This window comes from Periophthalmus magnuspinnatus, chromosome 15 (genome assembly GCF_009829125.3).
Source record: "Periophthalmus magnuspinnatus isolate fPerMag1 chromosome 15, fPerMag1.2.pri, whole genome shotgun sequence".
Lineage (NCBI taxonomy): Eukaryota > Metazoa > Chordata > Actinopteri > Gobiiformes > Gobiidae > Periophthalmus > Periophthalmus magnuspinnatus.
The window spans coordinates 6,395,558-6,419,728 of record NC_047140.1 but is presented as its reverse complement, the minus strand read 5'-3'; the positions used below and the strand labels follow the sequence as shown (position 1 = coordinate 6,419,728).

General features: G+C 37.0%; 2 protein-coding genes across 4 annotated transcripts in view; one reads left to right on the top strand and one right to left on the bottom strand.

Annotated features, from left to right (window-relative positions):
* The window catches only part of LOC117382355 (apoptosis-stimulating of p53 protein 2-like), a 40,072-nt gene extending 38,438 nt beyond the window's left edge, over positions 1 to 1,634 (bottom strand). For 2 of the 3 annotated variants that reach the window (XM_033979520.2, XM_033979521.2), the window contains exons 1-2: positions 1,558 to 1,634; positions 1,133 to 1,287 (exon numbers count right to left, since the gene is read on the bottom strand). In XM_033979520.2, coding sequence (XP_033835411.1) covers positions 1,133 to 1,159 — 27 coding nt within the window. In that variant the 5' untranslated portion in view covers positions 1,160 to 1,287; positions 1,558 to 1,634. Of the gene's footprint in view, positions 1 to 1,132; positions 1,288 to 1,557 lie in introns of those variants that run through there. The other variant, XM_055227283.1, reaches the window with a different exon arrangement.
* Positions 1,635 to 2,301: 667 nt separating this feature from the next.
* Positions 2,302 to 23,992, top strand: LOC117382590 (exportin-5). Its single transcript, XM_033979803.2, has 33 exons — positions 2,302 to 2,511; positions 2,877 to 2,998; positions 3,267 to 3,339; positions 4,240 to 4,377; positions 5,332 to 5,514; positions 6,118 to 6,144; positions 6,347 to 6,532; positions 7,228 to 7,304; positions 7,383 to 7,424; positions 8,003 to 8,093; positions 8,878 to 8,961; positions 9,405 to 9,530; positions 9,619 to 9,709; positions 9,785 to 9,913; positions 9,994 to 10,109; positions 11,487 to 11,642; positions 12,177 to 12,218; positions 12,297 to 12,386; positions 13,782 to 13,981; positions 14,512 to 14,614; positions 15,140 to 15,321; positions 15,531 to 15,631; positions 15,706 to 15,802; positions 16,680 to 16,816; positions 16,906 to 17,003; positions 17,564 to 17,610; positions 18,347 to 18,453; positions 18,602 to 18,667; positions 19,354 to 19,445; positions 19,520 to 19,627; positions 19,718 to 19,855; positions 21,673 to 21,837; positions 22,917 to 23,992. Exons 1-33 carry the CDS (start codon positions 2,410 to 2,412, stop codon positions 23,064 to 23,066), a joined length of 3,666 nt encoding a protein of 1,221 aa, XP_033835694.1. The 5' UTR covers positions 2,302 to 2,409; the 3' UTR covers positions 23,067 to 23,992.
* Positions 23,993 to 24,171: the final 179 nt, after the last annotated feature.

Below are 24,171 nucleotides of genomic sequence, written 5' to 3'. Positions count from 1 at the left end.
TGGCAGATGGCCAGAGCTGAGGCCAGCAGAGTCCCGGCCAAACTCGGACGGCACTTTGTCTCATAAGTCCACAGTGTTTGGATTAGACAATGCAATGTCAACATGAGATACAAGGTGCAGAGGGAGGTTTATGGATTGGAGATGTTGGTCACTGGTTTAATTACAGTGTATGACCCACTGTGTAAACAGAAGTTAGCTGGTTTCTTGATTACAAGACAACCTTCTATCATTATACAGCCCAAAGGAGAAGACAAACAAGCGATAATGAAAAAAGTATGCATAAATTATTGGAAAAGCAAGACGTAATCCAAAATGTATTCACAGTTGTGTCTGCCACCTGTCTTTGTTGCAGTCACACGAGCCGGCCCGTAACACTAATAGTTATCAAAATAATAAAAGCCAGCATTAAATAACAAAAATAAAACTGGTACGGTAATGACAATACTCCAATACTCCACAACAATGTTTAAAAATGTTTTTTGGCCCACAATGAGGGAATTCTAGTGTTGCAACATACAACTAAAGAACCATAAATTATTGGAAATGCAATAAGTAGTCCAAGTTTGATTCCTAAAAGCTAGCAGTAATTAACAAAAAATAAAAGCGATCATAGCATACTTATGGCAATACTCTCCAATACTCCACAGCAATGTTATAGATAAAAGTTATAAATGTTTTCTGTCCCACAATGAGGTAATTCTAATGTTGCAACACATAGTTCAAGAACAGCAGGAGCATATAAACATGCAATCAAAAAAATCAAGTAGGCTATTAAGTCAGTATACAAGCTTACAAATACAGACCACCCAAAAATATATATTTTCCTGCTTATAATTTTTGACTTAATGGCATAAAAGATGGCAGTTTTAAGATAAGAGATGAGATAAATACTTATGTGAGATTTGACTTGGATAGCAGTAGAAAAAGCCCATGCGTAATGACACTGGACTAACCCCACACTGCATGAGCCCAGTGCTGCCATAGAGATGGCACAGCGCACATCACGCCACGGCCATTTAAATGCCCAGGTAACACTCCTGCACCGTGTGAACAGCCCGAGACGCAACAAACTGTCGCATATCCGGGCGGCATTAGCGCATAGGTGTATCTGATCAAAGTGGATCGTACTCACCGGCATCATTTTAGCTTCGTACCGCATTTAGCTCGCCCTCAGCATGAATCCACGACAGTTTCGACGAAAGCGGCTGGGCTCTGGAGCTCGATAATCCCAGATCCTAAAGCCGCGACGGGAAGAACACTACACTCGCTTCGCTGCGGGGTCCCGTCCTGCAAAGAAGCATAAAATCAGTCCCGAGATGTCCCGTAACACCGTGGGACAGCAGATCTGCAGTCTGGATGCTCTGCCGTTGACCTGTTGCTAGAAATAACAAGGCCTTCACGACAAAAGTTTCCGCCGTAGTTCAGAGAGCATCGCTAGTAACTTTATGAAGGCACCGCGGAACACGTCAGACGCGATTAAGAGGCGATTATCCAACGAAAATGATCGGCATACATGAAACTGTACGCGTATGATCGTTTTACTAACAGATTACTTGCCTGGGACGAGCAGATTATTGCCAAAAGAGCGTAGCTGTCGGCGGTGCTCGCCTGTGCACGGCCGATCCCAGAGTGACGTAGAGGGAGGAGCTACGGGACACTTTGGAATTCTGGCTCCGCCTCTTCACGAGACACACACAACGGACACACACAACGGACACACACAACGCCCCCACGCACTGCCCACGCACACTGCCCACGCACACACTCCTCCTCACAAAAAACTTAAAAAAAAAATAGTATTTAAGCAAAAAATCTGATTTTTCATCTAGTGTCTAAACATTGGAGTATTTTCAGTACAAAACAAAAGAATTAATAAATAAGATAAATAAGGAACATGAACTAGTCTAAAATCTAAAGCAACAAAACCTCAAATAAACTTTTTAATTGTATAAAATGTGCTTTAAACATCATTAATAATAAATTACTTTATTTTTGTCATTTTGTAAAATATAAAGATGCCTCACTCTCCATATATTTGAAGCGGTTTTTTCGGGGGGGGGGGGGGTTCAAGCTTTTTCACACGGTACTGCTTACTGCTAGCTTATGTTTTATTTCACCTCAAATGATTCTACATTTTGAGCTTTTCTGAAAGTAAACTAAACACTCTATACGAATGACACCTCTCTTCCTTGCTGCATAGACGATCTTTGAAATGACAGCCCCCGAACTACAATTCCCAGAATGCTCTTTCTACGGCAAGCGGGCAGCCCAAACCCGCACGCGCGCAGTCAGCACCCTCTCACACGTTGGTGTAGCAACAGCGGACTCGCCGTTGTGCAGGTGCTTTGCATACGTCTGCTCCTCGCCTCTCCTCCGCGCGGCTCCCGGTGTTCGGACTGGACCAGAGTCATGGCTAACCCGGTGACGGACATGTGCGAGCGGCTCGTCAAAGCTGTCAACCTTATGATGGACCCACAAACTAGCCAAATTTGCCGACTGGAGGCCCTGAAGGTACACCCGCTGCACTGTAGATGCTAGTTAGCCGTTAGCCTTTTTTGCATGTATTTTAATCCCATAAAGTAATGCATAGTATTTGGGTAATGAGCCCGTAATGAAGAAATACGTAGCGCTATACAATCAAAACACGAAACACAATTTGGCACACTCTTTGATCCATTTTTTAACAAATCCAGATGTTGTTAGCTCGCGTATTTAGCAGTAATTCATTCATTGAAATATCTGCTTCACTGTTATGGTAGACTAAACGCATAGATGAGCGAGATTTTAAAGCAATCACTGTTAAAATCCCTGTATGTAGCATTCTTGGCTTCACGATCTGCTTTATAACGCGATCATTTTTCTTTGTTGTTCTACAGTTCTGTGAGGAATTTAAAGAGTCAAGCACCCTCTGCATCCCATGTGGTCTCAAACTTGCTGACAAAGCCCATTCAGCTGTAATAAGACATTTTGGACTGCAAATTCTTGAACATGTTATCAAGTAAGTCAAGTAAGGCAGTAGCTCAGTTGCAGCTGGGGGAGTGTTTGTCCACTGATCCGATGGTTGGTGGTTCAAAGACACTTGACCCACCTGTCCCCCGGTGCGTGTGTGTGATTGGGTGAGTGGTTCCTTGCTGTAAAGTGCTTTGAGTGCCTTGAAGTGGAAAAGCGCTATATAAAAATGTGTCCATGTTAGAATTAAGGGCATAGAGAGTTTATCATGATTGACATTTTAATTGACTATTTTATTGTATTGTTTTGTTCTACAGATACAAATGGAACAACATGGCACAACAGGAGAAAGTGCAACTAAAGGAGTGTGCCATGCAACTGTTGTCAAGTGTAAGTATATATGAACATTTACCATTACTATTTACTACCGCAATGTGTTTTATAGTGGTAGTAAAGAAACTTCTCGAAGCACGATATATTGCTACAAATTAATATTGCGATTATCGATAATATTGAAACTACTGTATGCCATTAATTAAGATTTAAATAATGCAAGATAATCCCAGTAAACCAAGTAGATAGTTTCAATTAAAAGACATGAGCTGCAACAGATAAATAGCAGAATCAACCAATAATTGGCCTAAAAGGAACTATTTCACCTCTCAACAGCTTAAATCTTATCATGTTACAACAAAACTTTTGCTAAGAAAAATATTGCTATAAATATTGAGTTCCAAAATATATTATTCCATCTTTCATATATTGAATAAGATAAGATATGCCTTTATTAGGAAATTCCAGAATTGCACCGCACAGTTAAAGAACAGAAGGAAAATGGTACATGCAATAAAACAAGATAATAAATAAATAGCTTAAAATAATTTAAAAAATAGACTTAAGAATAAACTAAAAATAGACTCTAATAGTAAGTCAATATAGTAATTATCATGACAGGCCCTCCATGGAGTATTTTTGTGTATTTAATTACATACATTATTTTGCGGGGGAGTCAGTTTTGTTGTTCAGAGAAAGGAAACTTGTTTATACAATACATTTTAATCACTGCTTTCATGATTACAATGGGTGTATTTCATATTACCTTTGTACAGGTAGTTGTTTGACAAATGAATACAGCCATATTGTGATGTTGTACCATGAATCATGTATCAAATATTGAATCTTGAGGAACCCTGTTCTCCTAGCCCCTATTCAGCCCCTATTCCCCTGCATCTCTTTACAATTCTAGGACACATTAGTACAACACTTATTATTTTCCATTGCTTTCTGCAGGGTACCCGCTCAGTGCTGGAGGAGGAGAGCCATATCAAAGATGTCCTCTCCCGAATCACCGTGGAGATGATCAAGAGGGAATGGCCTCAGCACTGGCCAGACATGCTGAAAGAGATGGAGGCGCTGACCAGCCAAGGGGTCAGTGGATATTATGTAATCCAGGAAATACACTGTTACCCTGCACAACATTGTATTTCTATTTAAATATAATGATGTCTTAGTTGTCATGCAAATATAAGCATTTGTGAAGGAAATTCTTTGCCTATGACTCATCTGCTGCCGGGAATAACATAACACTTAATTATGTTGGATATTATAGTTCCAAGTTTGATCTGCTAAAAGATTCAATTGCTAGTGTCATGGTAATTATAGTCTCCATAAAAAGGGGAAATTATTTGTTTCAGGTTATTTATATTGTAACCAACTTTTATTTAAACTTGTGCCATGTTTTTTATGTGACATAAAAATTGAATTCATGGGTTATACTTTATTATAACTGCATTTTTAATAGCTGGAACAAAGGTTTTACTGAGAGTTTATCAAGAAAGATTCGGGATTTAGAGCTACTACCCTAACTCCTAACCCTAACCCCTTAATTTAGTCATTACTAAGCCCGAATCATTTGTAATAAATTATTGATTTATTATTTAGTATGTCTATTAAGGCTGTTTAAGGTGTAGTTAATAATGCATTGGATTTATATAGAGCCTTCCAACACACCCAAAGTGCTTTACAGTGCATTATTCATCCATGACATTACTCTCTGTGGTTGTAAACTACTATGGTGGGTGAAATGTTTTGCTTAACGACACAACAACAGAACTTGGTCTGAGCGGAAATCAATCTTCCAACCTTCGGGCTGGAGACCATTGTCAAACGTGGCACCAATTAATGTGAATATTAATTAAATATTAATTGGGATATATATTACATTTAAATAAAATATTGTTGCTTCACAAATACTTTGCATTACCCTTTAACAAATCATATATCAGATAAATTATTCTTCACTTTATAATAAGGCAATAGAAGATATGGAAAACTGTCTATTTAACAGATTAAAGATAGATTTCGTTCTGTTTGTATTTCCAGGAGGCTCAGACAGAACTGGTCATGCTGATCTTGTTACGATTGGCCGAAGACGTGATCACCTTCCAGACCCTTCCCACCCAGAGGCGCAGAGACATCCAGCAGACGCTCACTCAGAACATGGACAGTATCTTCAGCTTCATGATGGCCATTCTGCACATGAATGTAGAGGACTATCGCAGAGTGGTGGGCGCACATTTTGTTATTTTTTTGTCATTTTTCTCCCAAGTCTGTCAGATTCCAGTCCAATTTTGTTTTTTCTCTCTTTGGATGTATATTTTTGAAATTCTACGGATTGTTTTGAATCTTGATTATCCATCTGCCCGAATAACTTATAATGTAAATCTTTTATAATCCCAAAATCAAATTTGAGATTAGAGACTGCTGACATTTTTTGCGAATAAAAAGGAAGTACGCACTGGTTCATACACCCTTCTAACCGCAATGTTGAAAAATCCAATTCATTGTGTTAATTTTACTTTGTGACATAAAGAAGTATTAATATATAATTTTCGGAATATACATAACATTTAAATGTGATATTGTTGCTTCTTATAATAGTAATTTGTAAGTTTGCTTGATGTTTTTTTCCATCGGTAGGCAGCAGACATGAAACCTGTTCCCCTCTCCCCCTGTCCCCTCACATGGCCTTTATTTAGGAAGGAAAAAGATGAGAAGACTGCTACTTATGTTTTAACATTATTGAAATTATATTAGTATTAATATATTGGCTTTTTAATGTTTTCTAAATGTGTGCGTGTTTTAAATGTATTTCTTTATTTGTTTCAGAAATCTGTACCTGGAATGGAACTTAAGGTGAGATTTTGCTCTTTGCTTCCCTAATTGTTTTGCATTTTACTCAAGTCAAATCAGATAAATTAAATAACTGATATTATCTCAGCCCTAACATAAATGCATTTTCTAGATGAAGCTTGTCCCTCTTGCACAACATTTGGGTTTTCAATTCTTCAACAATAACCTAACCCTTCCCTCTCCTGGCACTACTTTTGCTTTTCAGGCCAGAGCTCACTGTCGGGTTGCCGTGGCGACGCTGAACACTCTGGCAGGGTACATAGACTGGGTGAGCCTGGCACACATCACCAACAATAACTGCCAGCTCCTGGAGATGCTGTGTCTGCTGCTGAGCGAACCTGAGCTGCAGCTGGAGGCTGCAGAGAGTCTGCTCATCGCCATCAGCCGCAAGGTGAGGCTACTGTCTACTGTGTGCCGCTAAACATGTGGAACATAAAAGGCCCTATATTGTGCAGAAATCAGGCTTTTGGAGAAAATTTTTACATACCTTAACAACGATAGTCTATGGTTTTGGAGATCAGTTGAAATCAGATGATTTTGAACGTTACAAGGCCCCGGCTAAAAACTCGAGGGGACCAAGCTTTTGCTGTAACTGGTCACAGACTCTCGAACAGTCTTCCTCTGTGTATTAGAACAGCCCAATCTTTAAATTAACTAATTAATTAATTAAAAAACTAATTTCTTTGCACTGCTTTTAACACAAGCTGAGTAGGAAACTTGTAATGTGTTTTTTGTCTAAGTGCATATCCTTCAAAATTATGTATTATATGGTAAACAAACAAATGTAATTCATCCCTGATTTTCTGAGCTTTGAAACTCAGGGCTTGGCTGTGGCTAAAACAGTAACTGCTAATTTGAGTTTTGGCATTTTGGTGGAGGACCTCATTCATTCAGACAAACTTCATCAATCCACAAAAGAAATTACTTGGACTTTTAGCTGTAAAAGGGGGGGTGGCATAAATATGCAAACTTCATTTTAGTTTAGTTTAGTTTAAGGCAACACACATGCTTACAAAGACTATTTAAATCTTTGAATGCTAATTCAGGTCTTTGTGATGTGATAATAACTGTTATGTTGTGTTACAGGGCAGGCCAGATGAGAGGAAACCGTTTATGCTTCTCTTTGGGGATGTGGCCATTGATGTGATCCTCTCTGCTGCTCAGTCAGTACCACTCTTAACTGTTTATAATTATGTCGTTCATTCTCTGCTGAATTCTGAAACTTTTGCTGCGTCTCACAGGTCAGCTGATGGACTGGCTGTTCAGAAATCGCCTGATGGAAAGTAAGTTGATTAAAGGTCCTATATTATACAAAATTGACTCTTATGAGCTTTAAGCCATGTTAGAATGCTGTTACCTCATCAAAAACATACCTGGAGTTGTGTTTTGTTTCATTCACATGTTTAAGTAACCCATTATTATTAGTCCGTCTATATTTCCAAAAACTTAAAATGCTCTGTTTCACCTTTTGATGTCATTTAGTGGCAGTTTTCAAGTCAAGTGACTTTTGCTTTTAGTTCAGTAGAGATGGGCAGTTCCAGGGTTAAATTATCCAAATGATTCTAGTGAGTGTATGGCGTTTGAGAGTGTAAGAAAAACACAATGGAGCACTTCCTGTATTACCACATGACATCACATGGTGGAACAAAGTGTTTTTGTTTGAGAGAAGAATAATCAGCTTAAATATGCAGGTTTTGTTTGTTAAATGTATGAATGAAATAAAACAAAAACTCCAGATATGTTTTTGATCAGGAAACAACATTATAACATACATCAGAAAATGGCTTAATATGAGCTCTTTAATCATAACATACTGCAGAATTTTGACAGATCACTGAGATATTTAAATCTTTTTGTACAGTTCTGTTGAAGTTGTGGAGCGGCGTTATGTCTTCCTGAAGAGGCTGTGTCAAGTGCTGTGTGCAATGGGAAGCCAGATGTGCTTTTTAGCTGTAAGTCAAGTATTTTGTGATAATAATTAGGATATTTTTCAAGTTTTATATTCAAATTTTTGCAACTAATACAAGAATCGCATTTCAGAACATGTTTGTTCAAGGTTATTTTTAATGTATGAATAAGACAGTTGAAAGAAATTATGGTACTTCAAAAATTGCAGTCTTTGCGATTTGTTAATTGGGTCCCATTTAAACTGATTCCGATTTTGATTACCGGTAGATTGTGAATAATCTTGCAGTAATCTAGTCCTGTTTACTCAATTCACATCGTTTTTGTCTGCATAAATGACATAAGCTGGTATGCTTGGTGGATATAGTGTTACTTTAAATGTTAATTAGGGATGCACCGATATTGGTATCAATACTTATTGGTATCAAGTATTGGCACCAATACTGAAAAATGTGTTGTATCGGGTCCATGATATTGGTTAAATCGATATCCTGGTTGCATCTTTAATTGGATATAATAAGATTATTTACAGACTGATTTTGGCCTAGAACTTCTCTATATTAATAAAAGTCCAAATATTATAAGAGATTCAGTAGTGATTTGAAGAATAAATGATATTTTACATAACACAATTGGATCTCTTGTGTAATAAGTTAACTGTGTTTTAAGGAAATAAGTGTCATTTTCTGTCCCTACATTGGTATCGATCAATATCAGGTATCAGCAGGCACTTAAAGTAAAAGTAGCAAGATCGATATCGAAACTAAAAAAGCTGGATCAGTGCATCTCTAATGTTAATACTGTTTTTTTTTTTATTGTTTTTTTTTACAGGGTTCTGAATTGGGCATTGAAATTCCTGCAAATCTGTGCAAGTACACTGAAGCGCTTATGGCCTTCACTACACATACAAGCCATGTGAGTTTCCTTCCTTTAAAATTGTCCATTATTTTTGTTAAAATGTATTATCTTAGTGTTGTCATGATACTAAAAGTTCTAAGTCGATTTTGATACTAAGGAACTAAGGAATTCCTTTACCACAATGATAATAAAGAAAAACTTCCTTTAGACAATAGAATGCTATTTTCAACATTAAATAATAGCACTTTATTTTATATTCCTATGTGGCTTTATTTCTGTGTAATCCCTCAGTCGGTCAAGTAGGTTCCACTGTGGTCCATGGGTGTATACTAGTCGACCCTGTACTTGTTATGATGCAGCTCAAGATCATTCACTTCGGTCCTATAAATGTGACTTTTTCAGTATTGATACCTGCTCAAATGAGTATCTCATTTTGATTCTAGTTTTAATATCTATTAGTATCTGATTTTATTCTTGCCAACCCTAATGTCTCTGAACAGTTATTGAAAATGTCCACTCTACCGACTTGGGGAGCTCTGTTCAGACATGAGATCCTGTCCAAAGATCCAGTGATTGTGGAGATGGCCAAAAAATACATGAAGACGTGCATGACCAACTTAGTCAAGGTAAGACTGCTCATTTTCAACATCTATTTCTTAAAACCTCTTCCAATTCCATCCAGTGTTTATCTTTTAAAATGTTTACTTTTTTCAGACAGGGTATCCATCCAGAAATGATCACCCTAGTTGTATGTACTCCAGAGTGGACTTTGACAACGATGAAGATTTTCACTCATTTTCTATTGGTGATTTATTCATTTTATTTGCGCAGGCACTTTTTCCACAACATTATTTTAATCTGACATGCTTTTGTGTTTCAGTGTTCCGAGCTCAGCAGAGCGACATGTTGAGGCTAGCATGTCGAATCGCTCCTCTAGAAGCTTTCCAGATCGTAGCCGAGTGGTTGCAGTTCCAGATCGCTAGTCCTGTTGATATTGGGGATGCTAGCAGTAAGTTTACTTTGTTTACTTTATATTGTGGATAAATAAACTAGCATAAACATATTCTTACTTTGTTCTGTTGTCATTAGCAACGTCTTCGGAAGGTCTGTGCTCCATCCTGTCCCCATCAGTGATTCACTGGGACGCAGAGACCATATTTATGGAGTGTTTGGTCGGACAAATCTTCAAATATGTGGAGGCTGAGGTAACACTGATCAAAAGAGTATTTATTCACTTTAAGTTTGAACACTTGTTACATTGTCAAATAGGCTCTATGCACAACAGTGCCCGGCAAACTCACTGGTAGCGTCACTACTTCCTGTCAAATTGTACCTCAGAGTCACGCTAAAATGAATAAATAATGGACAGGGAGCTGCGGGTGGATGTCACTGACCACATGTTAAACACTACACAAATAAAATTAATACTTTTCTGTTTTTAGAAAGAGGGATGTGTCCCAGTGCTAACGCTAATGCTAATTTTGAGGCATTATAAATATTGAAACAGTGAAGCATTAAAGCAGTAAAGTGAAGCATTTCAAAATAATTAATTGGGTAGTCTTTATTTTATTTTATGTAAATTTTAATAGGTTGTTTATTTTATGTTTTCTGATTTTAATAAAAGTGACTGTTAGCTTTGAGACACAGTGAGCTAGCTAGCATGCTTCTGTGCACAGAACCTATTACAAACTTTTTTTTTTCCTGGAGTAGATCAATTTGTTTTGAGTGTACTCTCTAGATTTAGATTACCCTTTATTGTCTGTTAAATGGAGAAATATATGTTGGACAAGCAATGGTCATGAAGACAGACCAAACTAGACAATACACTGTCCACTCACTTCATTCATGACTAAAAACTTGCAACACCAACCCAGTGGTGGCAGTTATGCAAACAAAATCCCATCCAGTACAATGTTCCTATATAAATTCATCAATAGTTCCTTGTCTAAGTATAAAGTGCTGATGCTAAAATATACTTGACAGCATATATCTGGGGAAAAACATATTGCGCATTACATCACTCAAAAAGTTCAAATTAGTTGGCTGAACTATTGCACTAGTATCAATCAGTCCCCATCATCACATCCATTAACAGAGTATGCATTACAAGCAGGAAGTAGCAGGAAGAAAAAATCTACTAGTCGTACAGTTTGTATTACATGTAGTACTATAACTTGTGCTATTGAAACATGTATGTTAGTCCATCCATAACCTCTCCCCACCTGCCTGTCTGAACTTCTCCACACGTCCACCCGTGCTCTCCGATCAGCTGATGCAAACCTCCCCCGATCAGGACTAAACAAACGTAAGACCTGGGATGAAAGGGCCTTTCTCCGCTGCTGCCCCCACCCTCTGGAACTCCCTGCCCAAACACATCAGAGACTCATCCACACTCACCATCTTCAAAAAAGCCCTGAAAACTCACTTGTTCAAAACTGCGCCTTTTTGTGTCTGTTTATTTTATTTGTGTCTTGTCTGTCTGTGTCTGTGTGAAGCATCTTTGACTGTCATGAAATGTGCTATACAAGTGTTATGCATTATTATTATTATTAGAATGTTAATGTGGACTTTATGTGTTGTAGAAGTTGCCCATCGACCAGAGCGTGGAGCTTCTTCAGGCTCTGCTCAACTATGAGACCAAAGACCCTCTCATCCTGTCCTGTGTCCTCACCAACATCTCAGCACTCTTCCCTTTTATTACACACAGACCACAACTGCTGCCTCCAGTTCTATATAAGGTAAGAACAGCATTTAGCATTTTTTTTCTTTAGTTAGTAGTTACCACTTTTCATATATCACTGGTTTAAAGACATTTCTGATTGGTTACAAGATTTAGCTTCAAATAACAACAAAAAAATCTCCAGTGGTGCAAGTTTAAAAAAAAAAGAATACACCATTGGAAAATATTTTTTCCATTTTTGTTTTATTACAAGAAAAAATCTGGTACAGCCCCTTTAGTGTATACAAAAAGAAAAAATAAACACTGCAATTCTCTTGCTTATTTTAGTCTAGTCCACACTGTCGGTATACTTGTGTGTGTATTTGTTTTTGTTGAGTTTTTTATGTGACGCTCTTTAGTCAGCTGAAGTTACTTTAAATGTGCTATATAAATAAACTTGAATTGACACTGTTGCGCTCCATGAAACCATGCTGTTTCTATATGTTTGTGAGGATCGTAACACCCTGTCATACTCTAATTTAAACTATTGGCTTCAGTACTATAGACCTAAGTGTCTGTATTTAAGTAAATACATAACCTCTTTTCCTTACAGCTATTCAAATCCGTCACCTTTGAGACAACCCAAGGCAAAAATGTAAGTGCCATCCACTTCTGTCATTCTACATGATCACTTTGATCATAATTAAAGTAATACCTTTATGAATCTCCACAGGTGCCCCGGACACGAGCTGTAAAGAATGTTCGGAGGCACGCTTGCTCCTCCATCATCAAAATATGCAGAGACTACCCAGAATTCCTTGTGGTAAATTTAACCTACCCATATTTATTACGTATGTTTACATATTAAATAAAGATGGAACAAAAGAAAAACACTGACTGTGTTCACATGCACACCAAAACCAGACCAAACCCAAAAGTTTATTATAGGATTTTTGGACATTACATAATTGACATGCAAATTTCACATTCTGATTTGAGAGATCAGAGGGACCATGATCAGAAACAAAGCTGAAACATTTCATTGTAATAATAGTTTTATAACTCACAACATCTGATAATAATCTGATTTAGGGTTTGCATGTAACAGCAGCCAGTGAGGGGTAATAATAAAGAATGAACAGAAACCACTTTAAACATTGAGACATGGAGACATTTAGACAGTTGCAGACATGTACCAACAAAATCTGTCTCACTGCTTAGTCACTGCCTCCTCTTTCCCATTTAATCTCCCCACAGCATATTCTCACACACAGCACTGTCCAACATCCTACACATTTTGTAGCACTGGGCCCCTGCACAGAGCCAATTCTAAAAATGTGAAAGAACAGCGCCTGGCAGCCTCTGTGTTAGCATAACTACTTCCGGTCCAATCATATCTCTGAGGTTTTTGCAGAGTTAAGACTAATAAATATTTAAGATAAGACAGTGGACGGTGACTTGAGGGTGTCTCTGACAACATGTTAAAGACTAAATAATTGAGATCAAATCTTCAGCAGAGGATGCAAGGTGTTTGTGTCTCAATGCTAACACTAATGCTAATTTTGAGGCATGACAAATATTAAAATAACATCACAAACTGAAATAATTTATATATAAAAATCAGGTAACCTTTACATTAATCAGTTTTACTGTTAATAGGTTGTTTATTTTATATTTTATTAAAAGCATAAAATATAAAATAAACAACCTATTAACCTATTATAAGAGTTAGCAGTAGTTTTGAGACACAGTGAGCTAGCTAGCATGCTGTTGTGCACTAGAGCCTATTAGCCAGGCATATGTCACCAGTCCAGTTGTTCCTTGTCCCCCAGTACTGTGACTATTATATTTATTTATATATATATATATATATATATATATATATATATATATATATATATATATATATATATATATATATTTATATATTATTGCAATATTTTAAAATACTTTTCAATACAATAACTTCACATATATTGAAACTAAAATGTGCATACCTAAATGTACTTGTCAGACTGTCAAAAAACAAAACAAACAACTACTAAACATAAATTAATGAGTATATTTCTTCAGCTGGAAAACCTTGGTATTAATGTTTTACTGAGTTTGCTGCAACATCAGTTATTACATCAGCCAATCATGCAATATCGATACTTTTGAGTTATTGTGGTCACACTGTGACCTTTTAACCTTTTTGTTGTGTTCCTATTTCTTGCAGCCGTGTTTCGACATGTTCTACGACCACATGAAGACCCTGTTTGACACAGACCCCACCATCACATATCTGGAGAAGTGTGCCCTGATGGAGGCCGTGGTGCTCATCAGTAACCAGTTCAAAGACTTCAACAAGCAGAAAGCCTTCTTGGAGCAACTGCTAGCTCCAGTGGTCTCAGACTGGACATCAGAAGAGTTGGGCCTGTAAGTTACCAGACCAGAGTTTATGAGGCATTTTTAATGTTGTGTCCATGGATTACAGCTTCCTGTTTATGGGTGAAATCTTGAGGAGTTTTGTGCAATACTTTGTTTTGAATTGTTAATCGCTATGGCAATGGAGCTAGACATTCATCTCTCTGCAGCCCATGGTTAAGTGTCGTTCATGTTTGGGTCATAATTTTAGATGGATGTGGGCTGGATTCCATTTTTTTTTATAAAATATCCAAACTTATGATTGACAAATAAGTTCAACATTTGTGGGAGATTGGATCCACAAATTTGACATATTAATCCTATGAACTGTCACCAGTCACGTCTTTGAGGTGGAATATCTGCACCACTTTCTGAGGCTGTTAGGCACAGTAAGAGATATTAACCATAAACCAGGTCAACAAATGTGCAGTCTGACAGTTAAAGGGTAAATTTTATCATAGAAAACTGGTGTGCCCTCTTGTTAAATTTTAAATTATAGAGATTCTTGCAGTCGACTAAATTTGTGTTCTGTTTTGTTTCAGCGTTTTGTCAAACCCTGCGATGTTCCTGTCCTTTGTGGGAGCAGACCAGGTCATCACAGAGCAGAACAAAGAGGCAGAGGCTATTAGCTGCAATAGAGCACGGGTAAGTGATTGGAATTGGGGAAAAGGTTGGTTGTATTTTTGTTTTTACCAGCAAAACCGTTCAAGTTGTTTTTTGCTAGAGTGACCTTAGAACACCTATAAGGCCCACTTTTTGTTTTTTAGGCCAGACCAGCCTTTTTATGTTGTTGTTTTTATTTTAATTAAAATGTTTTGTTCATTTTTAATTTTTTAATTTTTAATTTTTTATGGATTTTTCCAGCATGGTTTAGCTGTGAGTTTATTGTTTTGCTGAGTAGTGTTGTCACAATAGTGAACATTTAACTTCACCTAATTTTCATGTCCAAAAATGAGTAAATAATTAGTAACATTTGTGTATGTGTAAATTGCCACCAACTGAAATGTCTTGATTTTTTTTTTTAAATGTACAAATAAATAAAATTATAAATAAATATACATGTCATGATAGTTAGTATTAATACCTGTTTGAATGAGTATCTGTTTTTTTATCATAGTATCTAGTGCTTGTTTTCTCTTGACTGACCCCTGCTCCCTTCCCTTGTCCCAGCTGAGTTTCTGCCTGTACGTGCTGTCCGGTGTGTTCAAACGCACTCGCTGGCCCACTGACCTGGAAGAGGCCAAAGCTGGAGGATTCGTCGTGGGCTACACCCCCAGCGGAGACCCCATCTACAGAAACCCCTGCTCCGCCATATTTTTATCCCTGCTGCCCAACCTGTTTGCACTGATACGGTATACCTACTTTAACAGATTTTTTTCTAGTCCTGTCACACCAATTACTAAACCAACTTATCTCTCAACAAATGATCAATGGCAATATTTTTGACATTCAATAAAAATTTTCTTTGTACTAGTGGCAATTTTATTGATATTTTTCTGTACTACAATAAGATTTGAGCTGTGGATAGTTGAATAAATAGCTCACTTTTTTGTAATTTTAGCACACAAAATACCCTGTTCCTACCTGATAACTTGGCTTGTTTGAGTGAGACTTTCGCCCACGCTCATGAGATAATGGATGGGGACAAGAAGGCTTTACTTGGTATGTAACATGTCTGTCACTTCACAATGACTCTGATTTTATTTTTAGGGTTGTTAATGTCTTCCTCCCCTTAGGTATTACACAGCCTCTCCTTGACATTTATGACTCTCCTGTTTGTAAAAGTAACCTGGAGCGTATGCAGGGCTTCTTCTCAACTGTGTACGACAACTGGTAAGAAGTGCAATGCTATTTGAAATTGTAATACGGCTCATTAAGAGTTTTAATAAGGCATAACTGTTTGTGGTAGACACTTCACTTGCACAATTCCATGAAAATGGTTCAAACCACAATTGAGAACATTCTCTATATAGATATGTTGTATGCTACTACGTGGGACATTTTATCCAAAGCATCAATTGCCTGGAATGTTCCACAGTATGGCAGTTAATGTATCTATCTTGGATTTATACAGAAAACATGAAGTTACTTGCTTGTCTCTGTGATATAAAAGTTTAATGCTATCCAGGCAAAGCAATAGCATCTCCACGGGGATGAGCAGGTTGCTGGACCTACCAGAAATGTTACATTGTACACCTAGGCCTGTCATGATATTTACAATATTGACTTATTCTTCCAGCTTTCATATACTGAACAATATTGTGTACATTTTCTTTGCAATAGGGGGAAATTTTAGTCAAATTTTATGTAATACGGTAAGATTTGAGTGTGTAGAAGGATGAAAAAAATCACTTCAATGGCTAATAATTGGTTCATTCTGACATTTATTAGTTGCAGCTCAAGCCTTTTAATGATTAAGTATATTTAAAAATAGATTCACTAGGGTTATCCTGCTTTCTGTCAGTGGCGTAAAGTTTTTTTCAATATTATCTCAATATTTTACAATTTGTTATCGCGACAAGCCTATGTGCATCTTGGGACCAAACCCCGAGATAAACTAGGATTACACCAGGACTAGAACAGGAGCAAACCAAATCTGTGCCACAACTAAACTGGGCTGAAACCAGGACAGACAGGCATTTCATATCAGCAATTGTTCTACTTCTACTCCATTTTATAACTCTTTCCCTCATCTTGCCTTCTCCTTTAGCTTCCATGCCCTGGGTAATGCAGGCCAGTCTCTGATGCAGGACTTCTACTCCATTGAGGGACTGTCCCAGGAGATCAGCACCTCTGTTTTTGGCACCTTGGACCATGTGCCTGACCACAGGCTCCGCCCCATCATCCATATCCTTAACCTACACGTTTATGTTACAAACTTCTAAACCATGGTTACATTTGGGTCTTCCTGTTCTGTTTGTCTTTAACTTCCTCACGTGTTTTTATGGCTAAGCTGGTGCAGCCATGTCCTCCAGAGTATTATGAGAGCCTCTTGTGCCCCCTGTTGGGCCCTCTGTTTTCCTACATGCTGCGGGTGAGAATTATTATCTAAGAAAGTACCGGTACTGTTAAATGTTTAAACTAGATGGGTGAATATTTGACACATTATGGGGATAAAAATCTCACCAAAAACAGGTATATATGTTTTGTAAATTACTTAAATCATGTTGTTATTTAAATTTACCCAAAGTTCAGATTTGGGTAAATTTAGGTAAATTTAGGTTAGGGTTTAGGTTAAGGTCAGAACAATGGTAACTATGATAAAGGTTAGGATCAGTGTCCCGGAAATGAATATAAGTCAATGTAATGTCCCCAAAAAGCATGGAAACCCAAGTTGCGTGTATGTGTGGGTTTTTATCAAGTTGTGGGAACTCAAATCTGTACAGACTCACTTCATGGGGACCTGATGGCTTTATGGGGACAACAACATGATGAAAAGTTCAGATATGGGATAAACTAGGATAAGTAACTATTATAAGGGTTAAGACAGTCTCCAGAAAATGAATGTGAGTCAATGTAATCTCCCCAAAAAGCAGGAAAACCCAACATCCGTGTGTGAATACTGTTTTGTTTTTTTTTTGTTTTCTTCTGCAGAGACTGAGCTTAAAGTGGCAGTTCATTAACCAGAAAACTTTAAATGAGTAAGTATTTGTTTTGATTCTTGCCATGATAATAATAAAAATCTTATTATGTTTTTTGCATGTATTTGTACAGCTTTGTGTTTTTAGGTTATGTTGTATGAAAAATATTTATGGTTGCAAAAAGTGTGTCAGCACATGAGTTTCATCATTACTGAGAAAGCTTAGATTGAACGCCCTCTGCTGGAAACATTAAGCATGAAAGCATCAACATGAAACTTCATGTACTTCAAGTACAAGTCGACAATTAATGCAGCACAATTATCAGAATGAGAACTAGAGATTTAAATAGTTTTGTAGTCTGCTAGATATATCCTGCTGATCGATTTGGTCCAGTAAAAAGGAGGCGTGGGAAAACCCAAAAATCTACACCTGCACGGGAGTTTGTGCAAAAACAATTATTTATACAGAAAAAATACTGTGGATTTATATAAAGACAGATGAAATCTGTGAATCATATTTTTACATACAAATACCACAACATGCTAAATCTTCAGCTAACTCACTCATTAACTTCTCCTTTCTGTTATTGTCCCATATAAAATCTACATAAACTGTCGACTAAATCTAAATTTGGTCAATCAACTAATTGACTTAAGGAGCACAGCTCTAGGTTTGAAGGTTTAGAGAGATTTAAAACTCATTTTTCAATAACTTTTTCAAAAGATATTACTTGAAAATGCATGAGATTTTTTTGAGGAGCAGCCAACATTATGCCATATTTGTCTTCTTGCTTTAGAGGAGAGGATGAAGAGGAGGTGCTTTCTCATGAGAGCCAGGTCACACAGGAGATGCTGGAGGAACATCTGGTCATTCTCATCACCAGGGAGCTCATGGAGTTTCTATGTAATTTATTTAAAAAAATGTTCTTGATATTTATAATTCACTTTTGGTAGTGCAATGTGTTGAAGCTAGTGCTAAATATACTGTTATATATACACCTCCTCTGAAACCTGATCCACTCTTTACCATTGATCTCTGCTTCTTCTTGCAGCCATGTCTTGTGTTACAAGAAAAGTACCTGAAAGCAAAACTGAATCACATAAGGAAGAGGCTGATGGTAAGTGAAATACAGCTCTGCATATCAGCATGTACAAGAGGGAACAATATAGTTTTTATGTATATATCTCTCTGATTATGATGGCATTACCTAGTAGAATAATACAGATATTGAGGGGGAGACTCATGGTAGGAAACTACTCACAAAGTTGAAAGGTTATCGAAATTTAGATAATGTTGTGAATACAACATTCCTGATATTGGAAGATAAGGAAAATTGTAATATCTTGTATATCCTTATGAATAAAAATGCCAAAAAAGCTGATTAACAGTAAACAGGGAGAAAAAATATATAATATATACATATGCACTTTTGTGGTTTCTATTCTGTGCTATTTCACATTTTTCTGATACTGAAACCTCAACAAAAACATTTAAAGACATCTTTTAGCACATTTCGAGCATCATTCTCACCTTAATTACACCATGGAGATGGATGAAGTGCAGTGCCATTGTTTGGAACATAACATCTCTGTGGAGAAAAGCAGGTGGTGATCCTCTATCAGAAAAGTTACATAGTGCCTCTTTAACCGATCTGGAGAAAAAAAATATACAAAAAAAAAAAGCCAATATGTACTTTTGAGATTGCACATCATACATCACAATATTGGCTTTATTTAAGATCCTTACAATATATTGGTTGATTATAATGTATAACTGTGAATGTTTGTGTATTTTTGTGCCCAGAGGATGAAATGATAACAGACACGACGCAGGCGGTAAACTCTGCTCACTCCACAGAGCTGACTGAACTGGGCAAGTGTTTAGTCAAACATGAGGTCAGGCTTTCACATATTATTGTATTTAATAGTTTTTTTAATAGCAATTAATTTTTTTATTTTTTTATTTCTAGAACATATACATGAGCATGTTGACTCTTGCATTCACTGCTATCTCATGGAGAGACACCACCATCTGTAACAGGACGGCCTCTCTGGTCTGCTGGACATTGCTGCGACCGGTAATACAGTTGAACTGCACTGTGAGAAACAAAACCCAAAATGTCCTCTTTATAAAGTGGTGTTTTTGTCCTTGGTTTGGGTCCTTGTAGGCCACAGCGGGTAACCTCCTCCCTGATGCAGTGACATGGTTCTTCACCAGTGTACTGAGAGCTCTGCAGGTTCACGGGCAGCATGAGGTCTGCAATAATACTCTGAACCAGCTCGCCATGCTCATCTATGAGAGCCTGGTAAGTCATTGTCTTTTGTTATCTCTAAAATGTTTCAAAGTGAAACTAAAGTGTAGACTGTTTAAAGAAGTGGACTAAGGGAATGTGACGTCACCATAGTGTTCGACACCGGTCAAATGAAGCTCATCGAGGCTAGAGCAGTTATAGGGGCCAATTTGTAGCCTAGTTCCATATGTAGAATTCCGACTGCAAGATTCACAGCAACCAAAAAGCTAATCCAGAGCAAGCCTGTTGAAGGTAATGCCCCTTCCTGCCCCCACTGCTAGTTTAGCATGGAGCAGGTGCTTAGTAACGTGGTGAATCAAACCTGTGGCCAGCGCTAGTGGGGGCAACTGCATCGAAAGAAATGCCTGATTTGTCTGTTATTAATGTTCATATCTTGATTTATGGACACAATAATTAAATAAAAATAGCAGAATCATGTAAAGCGGGTTAATGTAATAATTTTAACACCAAAATGACAAGTCTGACAGCAGCAGTTACAGAGAGGGAAAGGGGCGGGTGATAATTTTTCAATAGAAAGTGAATTGGAGTCAGAGTTGATGGAGCTGGAAGCGCCTCCATGCTCCCTTCCAATTTCGAACATGGTGGCTAGCAGGTTAGCTGTGTCCATTTTTATATACAGTTTATGGACTAAACCCATAAACTCCAACCACAGCCACATTTCAAATAGAGCTGTTACACTGGGCTGTGCCAGGAGTATTAAAGGGTAGAGTGAAAGAGGGAGGAAGTGCAGGGTCTGGAGGGCTGAAGGGGGAGCAATGGATGGCGGGGAGGGGGTGTGGAGGTATGAGGAGAAGTGTGCTTGGTCTGACAAGCATAAATGCCCAAATGCCACCCTTGCAGCTAGGTATTCATAATTGGGTCAACACAGATCTGTAAAGTATTGAAGAAGTGTGTATTCTGGATCCCAGGCAACCAAATCTAAGTAAATTTGCAAAGATGTGAGTCTGGGCACTGCTTCAGGAGTTCAGATTGGCTAATCTGCCTGTCAAGCACACCTATCAGGGACACACATGGTCATTCTGTAAAAAAAAAAAAAAACCAATATGGCTGCTTATGAGGAAAAAGGAAAGGACTGAATGTTATTTATATAGTAAAAAAAAAAAACAACTTCAGCTGTTACTTCATATGTGTATATATATATATATATATATATATATATATATATATATATATATATATATATATATATATATATATATATATATATATATATATATATATATATATATATATATATATATATATATATATAATACGATACATAGGGAAAGATTAAAACATATTAAGATATCCTGTCTAGCTGGTATTAAATGCCAGGGAGAAGAGGTGGGTTTTCAGTCCAGTCATAAACTGTGTTAAAGACTAAAATCTGATTTCTACAGAAACAATGAGGGAACTAGTAAACTATGTTAATGAGGTGAGAGAAATTTGATTTTGGTTGTAAATGATAGACGACCAATGAGCTCCTTTATTTCACATGAATCACTGAATAAAATAAATAAATAAATAAAATCCGAACATGTTCTGACTCAAGGCACGACGGAGGGCTTGTGGACTAGATGGATATCTGTCTCACATAGTGAGACAAATAAAGGTGTCATATTTAAAACTGTCTGAAGTCCTCCCACTCCATGTTTTGTCTTGTTTTTTTGTTGTTTATTAAAAAAAAAAAAAAAAAAATGTACTTGTAATTAATGATATATTTTGCTTTGGTGCAGTGACCAGACCTTAAATATTTATGCATAATGGATAGATGTATTAAGCACTGCACACTCTTAGCTGGTAGTAATTGTGTATGTGTTGAATTGCAGCGCCCTCGCTACACTGAGCTGAGAGCCGTGATGACGCAGGTGCCCAACATCAACATGGAGGCTCTGGATCAGTACGACCAAAAACTGCTGGACCCCAAAGCCCAAAAGCCCGGTGAGAAGAAAAGGAAAGACCAGTTCAAGAAGCTCATAGCTGGAACCATTGGGGTAAGAATTGAGATCATAATTTCAAACTGAGGGCAGGGGCCTATCTAAGTTTGTGGGCCAGTTTTTTAAAGAAATGATACATACACAGAAAATCCACATGTGTTGAACCTTTTTTGGAACTGGGTCCACATATTTCTCATATTACAGTACAGTAGCTCAGTTGGTAGTTTTTGTCCGCTGATCCTAAGGTTGGCAGTTCGAATCCCACTCTCGACATAAACATCATCGGATCCACAATCTGGCAGTATGATTCCATTTCCTACAGATGAATGCTGTTGTTGTGTCCTTGGGCAAGCCACTTAACCCACCATGTTTGAAAAATGAATAATGAATGAACAGTGCAACAAATACTTCACTGTAGTTAATTTGTGTACCTGGGTCCAGCATTTAGAAACATTGAGAATAAACCAGGTCAAAACATCTGCAAAAAGTTAAAACGTAAATTCTACCACAGAACTCTCAGCTGCTCTCTAGCTCGAGTTTCCTGACAGGTTTTCATGTTTTTCAAATTATTGCTTGGTTTGGTGGAATAGTAAATATTTATCATTATTAAGTCAAGTGGCAGTTTGTATTGAAGGGACTCTATACGACTCCAACTTTTTGTTTTCGACATTTCTCCACACACAATTTCCATACAAAATACATGGACAGTTAACACACAAGGATTACATTTATTTTACACTTATTTTACAAAATATGGTGTTGTCAGGTAATTAATTTAATCATCAAATATGAACTATTGTGTAAAGTTGATTTGTTTTGGGCCTTGTTGACAGTATGGTAAACAGCCCATGTCCAACCAGCAAGTAAAAGAATAAATTTGTATACAACACATGAAAATTCCCAAACTAGAAAAACTAGTTAAAGTCTTGTACAATTAATTTAACTACATTTAACAGTGTATTTTAACCTGCCGTGTTCACGTTCAAACGCTTTGTCATCAATGAACCCAATCTCTAGAGGGCAGTGTTTTTCTTTTAATACACCTTCCACGGTTCAGAATGGTGTCTAGTTGTGGTCGAGTCGCGACTAGTTTTTGGATGCAAGTTTAACATTTTTTCTGTCTTTTTTGTCAACAGAAAGCTCTATGCCAACAATTCAGGAAGGAAGTCCACATTAGGAATCTCCCAACTCTGTTTAAAAAGCCAAAGGAGGACAAGGATATAGTGCTGCAGAGCGAGGTAGTTGGGCTGGAGGCTCTGTTTGCTCCAACCGCAGACGACCTGTAAGAGGAACCAAACGGACATCTCACAGACTGAAAAAACACAATAATAGATTTTTTTTTTTCTTTCATGGTATGTATATGTTAGCATTTGTATCGCGACATTGCAAGGCGTTTGTCCTGCTGAGCTATGCGGTAATGTTTTGTTTTTCTTTTGTTTTTTTTGTTTTTTTTGCAAATACATTCCGATCTTAAGAATGTAACTGCAACTGATGCGTATTAAAATTAATCTGATCACAATATACACATTATTGCATAAAAAAAAAATGCAAATTATAATTATGACAAATTTGAAGAATTTTAAAATAAAATTACTGAATTTGAAAATAGGCTCACACAACCAAAACTGGTTATAAGCCAAAAATTACAGGGTGAAATTTAAAGTAATATCGACAAAAAAATATTTTTTTTGTATGACTTTACTTTTTATGTATTTGTAAGTGATAAATTTCATAATGGCTACTTTATAAATGTTAACATGTCCATGAAGAAGGTAGAAAAAAAGTATTTATGTCTCTTTTCGAAATTAGACTTTGTTACAAGCTTGTAATGTACACTGCAGCGCCATAAGCTAACAAAGCTGCGCTAGCCCAAGTATTTCTCATTGATTTTGTGTACGTCTCATACTAATATTACGGCCTTGTTTTGTGCCAGCTCTCTGTAAACACACAATTGAGTCTTTCAGAACACAGTAGTAGTAGTGAAGCAAATAAGCACTACATTCCATATCACTATGAATAGTTGTAGATTTTTTTTGGAAGCGTCACAAAATGGAGGTGTTCTTTATATGTTAACATGTCTGCACCTTTTATGCTTACAGATGAGTTAGCAAGTCAAATGCTGTCTTTCTGCGAATGGTTTGATTGAAATTTCATAATCATTTCTAAAATATATTTGAGGTGTACTCACAGGTATAAAGGATTTTAAGTCCACATTCAACACTAAAATGTCTGTGCAAAAATACTGAAGTGGGTTTCTTTATGACTTAAGTTTAACAATTTCTATTTTGTTTTTAAATAAATATTTGAAAATTATTCTGTGTCCCCTTTTTTCTCAATTACTCTTAATGTCTTAAATTATAAATATTCAAATTAATTGTATGGGTTTTCTTA

Coding starts and splice junctions, on each gene's coding strand:
- LOC117382590 (XM_033979803.2), top strand. CDS start 2,410: ATGGCTAACCCGGTGACGGACATGTGCGAGCGGCTCGTCAAAGCTGTC. Junction 8,962..9,404: donor TCACTACACATACAAGCCAT/GTGAGTTTCCTT, acceptor GTCTCTGAACAG/TTATTGAAAATGTCCACTCT. Junction 10,110..11,486: donor TCAAATATGTGGAGGCTGAG/GTAACACTGATC, acceptor TATGTGTTGTAG/AAGTTGCCCATCGACCAGAG.